The sequence below is a fragment of the Molothrus ater genome, unplaced genomic scaffold (assembly GCF_012460135.2).
Source record: "Molothrus ater isolate BHLD 08-10-18 breed brown headed cowbird unplaced genomic scaffold, BPBGC_Mater_1.1 matUn_MA117, whole genome shotgun sequence".
In the NCBI taxonomy this organism is placed as follows: Eukaryota; Metazoa; Chordata; class Aves; order Passeriformes; family Icteridae; genus Molothrus; species Molothrus ater.
This window is the reverse complement of record NW_023416571.1, coordinates 293422-301558: the sequence shown is the minus strand read 5'-3', so window position 1 is coordinate 301558 and position 8137 is coordinate 293422. Positions and strand designations below refer to the sequence as shown.

General features: G+C 52.6%; 1 protein-coding gene across 1 annotated transcript; it reads right to left on the bottom strand.

Annotated features, from left to right (window-relative positions):
- Window positions 1-3436: 3436 nt before the first annotated feature.
- Window positions 3437-4384, bottom strand: LOC118701022 (olfactory receptor 14A16-like). The gene has a single exon (XM_036405595.1). The coding sequence runs from the start codon at window positions 4367-4369 to the stop codon at window positions 3437-3439; it is 933 nt and encodes a 310-aa protein (XP_036261488.1). The 5' UTR covers window positions 4370-4384.
- Between the last annotated feature and the right edge of the window lie 3753 nt (window positions 4385-8137).

The window sequence follows — 8137 nt, the reverse complement described above, 5'->3', positions numbered from 1 at the left end:
ACAGCCAAACTCAGCCCGGGCCAAAGCTGGGCTCAGCAGCCAGGGCTGCCAACGCATGGGCACAGAGGCTGGCGCTGACACATGTCCTGGGCCCCCTCCCTGCTCTGTCCCTGCCACCAAGGGCACAGAGCAGCCTCCTCTCTGGGCCACTTGCCTGTTTGCAATGCCTTGCACAGGCACTGGCCCTGCCCCACAAGGCCTGGCCTGAGTCCTGCCCCTGCACGCTCAGCCAGGCTGAGATGGACACTGATGGTTTCTGGGCCAGGCTCTCGGAGCCCAGCCCAGCTCCCTGCAAGCTCTGCCAGCTGCCCTGAGCTCTGGGCAGCACCAAGGGCCTCTCTGAGCCCAGCCCAGCCCAGCCGGCTCTGGCCCCACAGCTCTGCTCAGGCCAGGCTGCTTTGTCCACTGGCCCCACGGCCTCAGCCCCTGCCAAGGGCACAGCAGCAGCTGCAGCTGCCACAGGACTCAGCCCCAGCCATGGGGGAAGGTGCTTGGCCAAGGCCAAAGGAGGCTCCCTGGCTGCCCTGCTCCCCTTGGGCTGAAGTGCTGAGAGCTCTGCAGCCCCTGCTGCCATCCCATCTGTCCAGGGCAGCACAAGAGCCCCAGCTTTGGGGCCCTCAAGAGCTGCTCCTGCTCCAGGCCCAGGGCCCATGCCAAAGCTGGGACAACAGCCACAAAGCTGTGCCCATTTCTGTTCATTGCTGCTCCCATGGGGATGGATCCTCAGCCACTTGGAGGTTGCTGATGAATTTTATTACTCCAGAGGCCTCTTCTTTCATGAGCTCTTCACTTCAGGAATTCAGTTACAAAGGCTCCTAAACATTTGTTCAAAATACCTGAGCCAGAAAAACCTCAGGGAATAATCTATGTTTTCAATTCTGCTGTGATTAATTAGACAGATTTCAGAGGAGTATTTTTAGTGAATCTGCTATATTAAAAAAAAAAAGCCAGGAGAATTGTTATTTCCTCTTTGGTTTTCTTTTCCTGTTAATAGATTGATATCAGCAATGTCCAACTGATACTGACCCTCAGCACCTTCTAATGTAGTCTGAATAGATATGAAAATCAAGACTCTTCATGGCTGACAATTAAAAACACTTTTTTCCCAACACCTCCCCACCATGTCCCTCATCCAACCCCTGGCACTCCTATGGATCAGGAATGGTGTGGCCAGCAGGACCAGGGCAGTGATTCTTCCCCTGTGCTCAGCACTGCTTGGACAGCACCTCAAGTGCTCTGTCCAGTTCTGGGCCCCCCAGTTTAGGAAGGACATGGAGGGGCTGGAGCATGTCCAGAGAAGGGCAACAAGGCTGGGGAGGCATCTGGAGCACAAGTCCTGTGAGGAGTGGCTGAGGGAGCTGGGGTTGTTTATCCTGGAGAAGAGGAGGCTCAGGGGAGACCTCATCACTCTCTACAACTCCCTGACAGGAGGGTGCAGCCAGGTGGGGGTCGGGCTCTTTTCCCAGGGAACAGTGACAGGACAAGAGGACACAGCCTTCAGCTGCACCAGGGGACATTTAGGCTGGACATTAGGAAATATTCATCACACAGAGGATGATGGGGCAATGGCATGGGCTGCCCAGGGAGGTGGGTGAGTCACCATCCCTGGAGGTGTTTAAGGAAAGACTGGATGTGGCACTGAGTGCCATGGTCTGGGTGACAAGGTGGTGTTGGATGCCAGGTTGGACTTGATGCTCTCCAAGGTCATTTCCAGCCTGGTTGATTCTCTGACGATTGTGACACTGCAGGGCCCTGGGGAAGCAAGGGGCCATTGTGACACTGCGGGGCCTGGTGGCACTAAGAGGACCATGGTAACACTGTGTACAACATGGCAGCACAGAGCCAAGGGGCCATTGTGACACTGTGGGGCTGGATGGAAGCAAGGAGTCCATGGTGACAGTCTGGGTCCTGCTGGAACCACAGAGGCCACTGTGACCCTGCAGGGCCTTGTGGAACCAAGGCGCCATTGTGCCACTGCGGAACCAAGGAGACCCTTGGGAGAGCCTGGGGACAATGGAATCAAGGGGCCAGTGCTCCATTGTAAGGACTCTGGGAACTGAGGGAACAGTTGTGACACTGTGGTGCCCCATGGAACCAGGGGTCCCTGGGGACACTGCAGGATCTTGTGTCACCAGGGCTCCATTGTGACACTGCAGCACCAAGGAATTCATTGTGGCACTCTGAGGCCTCATGGAACCACAGAGGCCACTATGACCCTTCAGAGCCCTGTGGAACCATGCAGAGCATTGTGACAGAGCAGGACCTGGTGTCACGATGGGGCCATTGTGACACTGCAGGGCCCCGTGGAACCAAGGGGCCAGGGCTGCTCCTCAGGGACTCGTGGAATGAAGGAATCATATTTGATACCGTGGTGGCCCTTGGGACCAAGAGGCCATTGTGACACTGTGGAACCAAGGGGAGCATTGCTGCACTGCCAGACCTCATGGAAGCAAGGATCCATTGTGACACCGCAGGGCCTTGGGCAGCAATGGTCATTGTGACACTGCAGGGCCAAAGGATCCAAGGGACTTTGTGACACCAAGTTCTCCCATGGAACCAAAGGGACATTGTGACACTGGGAGGCCTCATGAAATCATAGAGACCATTGGGACACTCTGGGGTCTCATGGAACCGTGGTGACACCAAGTTGTCTGTGAGTGCTGATCTGCTGGAGGGTAGGAAGGCTCTGCACAGGGCCCTGGACAGGCTGGATCCAGGGCCCAAATCCAACAAGGTGAGGTTTAACAAGTCCAAGTGCCAGGTCCTACACTTTGGCCACAACAACCCCTGCCGTACTACAGGCTGGGGACAGAGTAGCTGGACAGCAGCCATGCAGAAAAGACCTGCAGGGACTGATGGACAGCAGGCTGGACATGAACCAGCAGTGTGCCCAGGCCCTGGCCTGAGGCGTCAGCGCTGCCCCAGCAGTGCCCATGGCCTGTCCCTGCTGCAGCCCCGGCACTGCCACCCCCAGGGCTGTGCCCGGCCCCGAGAGCACTCAGGCCCTGCAGCAACACCAGGGCCACCAGGGCAGCGGGGCAGGCCCACGGCAGCAGCACTGGCAACACCAAGTGCTGCTGCTGCTGCTGCTGCTGGGCACAGCTGCTGGGCCAGCACTGATCTGCCCCAGTTCTGCACACAGACATTGCTGCTGCAGCTCCAGAGAAGGCAACAAAAGGGCATCTCTGCAGAAAACTTTGCTCGGAGATCCTTTAGTTTGTTTAAAGCCACCGAGAGCGCAGCCCCTCATTGACACAGTGTGTGGCCACAGGGAAGGTGGAGTGAAACAAAATGAGAAATGGCACGAACAATGACATTTCTTTTTGGGCAATAAGAAAAAAATTAAAACAAAGGTAAAGAAACTCTAAAATGAAACCAAGAAGAAGTATCAAATATGACTTTTATTACAAGTGATTTTGAAACACTGTCCAGCAGTTTAATGCTTCTGAAATTTTCCAGTGATCAGGCTCCTCACTGCAGCCTTGAGCTCCTGGTTCCTCAGGCTGTAGATGAGGGGGTTCAGGACTGGGGGCACCACTGAATACAGAACTGACACTGACAGATCCAAGGATGGAGAGGTGATGAAGGGGGGCTTCAGGTAGGCAAACATGACAGTGCTGAGGAACAGGGAGACCACAGCCAGGTGAGGGAGGCAGGTGGAAAAGGCTTTGTGCCGTCCCTGCTCAGAGGGGATCCTCAGCACAGCCCTGAAGATCTGCACATAGGAGAAAACTATGAACACAAAACAACCAAATACCAAAGACACACTAACAGCAACAAGTCCCAGTTCCCTGAGGTAGGATTTGGAGCAGGAGAGCTTGAGGATCTGTGGGATTTCACAGAAGAACTGGCCCAGGGCATTGCCATGGCACAGGGGCAGGGAAAATGTATTGGCCAAATGAATGAGAGCATTGAGAAAGGCACTGGCCCAGGCAGCTGCTGCCATGTGGGCACAAGCTCTGCTGCCCAGGAGGGTCCCGTAGTGCAGGGGTTTGCAGATGGACACGTAGCGGTCGTAGCACATGATGGTCAGGAGATAAAACTCTGATCCAAGGAAGAAGATTAGAAGAAATAGCTGTGTAGCACATCCTGCGTAGGAGATGTTGCTGGTGTCCCAGAGGGAATTGTGCATGGCTTTGGGGACAGTGGTGCAGATGAAGCCCAGGTTGCTGAGGGCCAGGTTGAGCAGGAAGAAGAACATGGGCGTGTGCAGGTGGTGGCCGCAGGCTACGGCGCTGATGATGAGGCCATTGCCCAGGAGGGCAGCCAGGGAGATGCCCAGCAAGAGGCAGAAGTGCAGGAGCTGCAGCTGCCGTGTGTCTGCCAATGCCAGCAGGAGGAAGTGCCTGATGCAGCTGCTGTTGGACATTTCTAGTGTATTGGCATAGGGATCTATAAAAGAAGTAATCATGGAAGAGCTGGGTTTGGAGAGGACTTGAAATATCCCAGCACAGGCTGGGGGCACTTTCCCCCCACTGCCTGCCCAGGGCTCTGCTGCCTGGAGCTGTCCCTGCCAGCAGCTGCTTCCCTGTGCCCAGGGCTGGGCCCTGCCAGTGCTGCCAGAGCCCAGCCCAGCCCTGGGGGCTCAGCTCTGCCCTGCAGAGCCCTCCCAGCTCAGGCACTGCCCAGGGGCACCTCTGGCTCTGCAGGCTCTGAGGGCAACGTCAGAGTGATAGTGGAGCCCTGGAAAATGTTAAAAATAGTCTTTGAAAATATTGGGCTTTGTGTTTTCTCAGACCACTGCACCTGCGTAAGCAGTATGATAAAAGATATAATTGTTAGATGTGATGATTGTTTAGTAATTAAATATAATTATTATATAACCAAAGGAAGAATTATGGGAAACTATGTTGGAAGTTTAAAGGGAGCTATGTTTAGCTGAAATCTGTGTATACAATAGATGAATATAAGTTTAATAATTAACATGAAAGTTAAGTAATGATAGAGTATAAAACACCTTCACCTCGAGTGTATGGTCGGAATCAGATTTGGGTGGAAACTACCCTGATTCCCAGAGCTCTTGAATAAAAAGCACCACATATAATCGCTTATGTGATTATGTGTTTTTGAACGCTAACAAGAGCAACCTTTAGGAGTCTGGAAAAGCAGCACTGATGCTGCCTCTCAGGGGCTCTGTGCTGATTTCTGTAACTGCCAGGTTTATAAACATCTGAGAGGATTGTTTTTTTTAAACCTGAACTGAGAGATAAATATCTATGTGCAATTTCCTATCAAGACAACCCTGAAGAATAGATTTAAAAAGCATGATTTCCCCTTTCATCCAGTCCCTGCATCGCTGTGGTCCCTGTATAACTTACTTGGAAATGTTCTGCAGGTAAATGCCATGCTGGGAGCAGTCCTGAACAATGCAGCATCCTCCCCACGCAAGGAGAACACTTCCAAGCCTCACCAGCTGTCTCCTGCCACCCAGATGTTGTCCCCCAGTGCTGGGAGCAGCTGCCAGGGCTGGCTGAGAGCTGTCCCTGGCAGGCAGCAGAGTCCCTGCCCCAGCACAGCACCCTGGGCTGCAGGACCCTGCTCTGCAGGACAGCCCTGGGCAGCCCTGGCTGCTCTGCACAAGAGACAAGCAGAGAATGTACTCACAGGCTCTGCAGGCATTGGCATGTTCCAGCTGCAGGAGATGGCTCCAGGAGCTGCAGCTGCATTGTCCTGCAGCCAGAGGTTCCTGTGCCAAGGGCTGGCAGTGATTGTGCCCCAGGCACTTCTCAGCCCCTTCCCAGCCCTGACTGATTGAAGCTCTCTGTGCCTCTGTGCTGTGCCCGGGCTGGCTGCAGGCAGTGCCCCAGCCCTGCTGGGCTGGCAGAAGAGCTGCTCCTCAAGAGAAATGTGCTTTTGAAGCTCTTCTTGGTGAGCAGGAGCTGCCTCTGTGCCAGGAGCCCAGCCCAGCTCAGCAGCACAGACACAGCACAAGGACTTTAATCAGCCTCTGGGGCTTTGTGCTCAGGCCCTGGACATGAGTCCCTGAGAGGCAGCTGAAGAAACCTCTCCAGAACTCCAAGGCAGAATCCAACTCCAAACTTTCTTGGACTTTTAATGGGTCCCAGAGAGGGACACGACTGAGAAAGTGTCCCCAGGCCCCAGGCAGAGCAGAGAACTGCAGGCAGTGATGACAGGTGGGGACAAAGAGAAGCCAAGTCTTGGTGGCCTGGGGCACAGCAGGGTCTGTGCCAGCAAGGGCTGGGAGGAGACACCTTGTCCTGAGGCCCTGGGGCCTCCTGGCACAGCCCCAGCCAGGCTGGGCACTGTCAGCCCCTTGTGCTGCCCTCAGCATCCCCCCCTAGCCCACATCCCAGTGGCCTCAAGGATCTGCTGCAAGGAGTCCCTGGGGAGCCTTGCTCAGCAATGGCCCTGGGGGCTCCTTCATGCTCCCTGCAGGGACTGCAGGTTTTTCAAAGGACTTTGGCTTTGGCTTTTGCCTTGGAGTCTCTGAGAGGTTTGTGCAGTCATGGCCTCCAATTATCTGCTGTAATTAGTCCCTGGAGAGGCTTTGTCAGTAGCAACACTCAGTGGGGCTCATTAATACTTCAAGGTACTTCAGTTATTTGAAGGTACTTGGTGTTTCCCTTTTGATCCAGACTCTGTGAGAGTTTTGTGCAATCATGGCCCCAATTATCTGCTTTAACGAGTCCCTTGAGAGCTTTGTACTGACACTCAGTGGGGCTCATTAATGCTTTCAGATACTCAAATTTTTAAGGTAGTTTGGATTTTCTTTTCCACTCTGAATCTCTGAGAAATTTTTTGTGCCATCCTGGCCTCCAGTCTGTTCTCCAAGGAGTCCATGAGGAGCCTGTGTTGGGGATGGACCTCAGAGGGACCCATTCATGCTTTGAGACACTTTGGGGTTTTTCGTCTGACTTTGACTCCTGGCAAGGTTTGTGCAATCTTGTCTCAGGCCCTGAGGTTCCAGGCTCAGCTCCAAATGCACAGTGAGGCTCATTAGGATCAAGCAAATCCTGACAAACCTGGCTCTGCCTTGATTTCCCTCTGCTTGAGTGCAGTTCATCAGAAATGTTTCTGTAGTGGTTTTGGTTCACCAATTTGAAATTTCTTGCAGAACGCCTCAGTTATTGTGGTGTGTTCAGAGTTGGTTGATTACCAGTGCACTCACTAGAATATAATTACTCATTTCCTGCTGTGAGATAGGATTAGGAGAAAGGCAAAACAGGCTCAAAACTTTAAAAGGGTATAAAGAAAATTTATTAATTGAAACTAAAAGAAAGAGTAATAAGAACAAAACTTTCAAAGCACTTCTCCTCTCCCTACAACCTTTTCTTTCTTACTAACAATGTAAAGAGACAAAATCTAGAAATTTCAGTCAGTTTACCACGTCTAGAATAGTCTTTCTTCAGCTCACTTAGGGAGAGGAGTCTTTCTTTCATGCTAAGGAAGACTTCTCCATAAGAAAACAGTTCTCTTGTGGCTCTCAATTTCCATGAATAGCAGCTGCCCGGAAAAATCTGCAATTGTGATGTTCCTCCCAGTTTTTCACAGGTCTTTTACAGCTGTGTTTATGGGCCATGTCACCTTATGGGGTATTAGTTTAAAGATGAGCTGTTTAAGAGTAAATGTTCTCCTTATCTATTTCTGAAACCATCTTCATCTCTGAGAAGAGAGGTCTTCTTCTCTCCCTGAGGGCACAGTTTCATCACTCTTTTCTTTTTCTGCATTCAAACTTCTCATGGGATCACAGCTACTTCAACATTTGCTTATTTTGCATGGAGGCCTTTGCTGAACAAGTCATCTCCCCATACTTTTCAATGCTTTGTAGGGAAAAAGAGAGACTGATGTATCAATTGCATCCTTCTCCATAGCTTTACAAGAGGATTTCTGCCCCAAGATCAAGGCATCTCCTCATCCCTCCCATCTGGGACTCAACTTCCTCTTCACTGACCTCAGTATCTTCATGTTGCTCCTCTGTGTGTCTGCACTCTGTCCTTTTCTCTCTCTCAAGGGAGGATGGAAGCACTGAAAGAGTTCATATCTCACCCAGGGCCTGCAGATGGTTCCGTGACCCCGGCTGGGCTCGGTGCTTGCGGTAGGAGCTGTTTTACGATGGAGGTTTCTGCAGCGGCTGTGCTGGGGCTGTGTCAGGATGGGCCGCGCTGGGGCAGGGCCA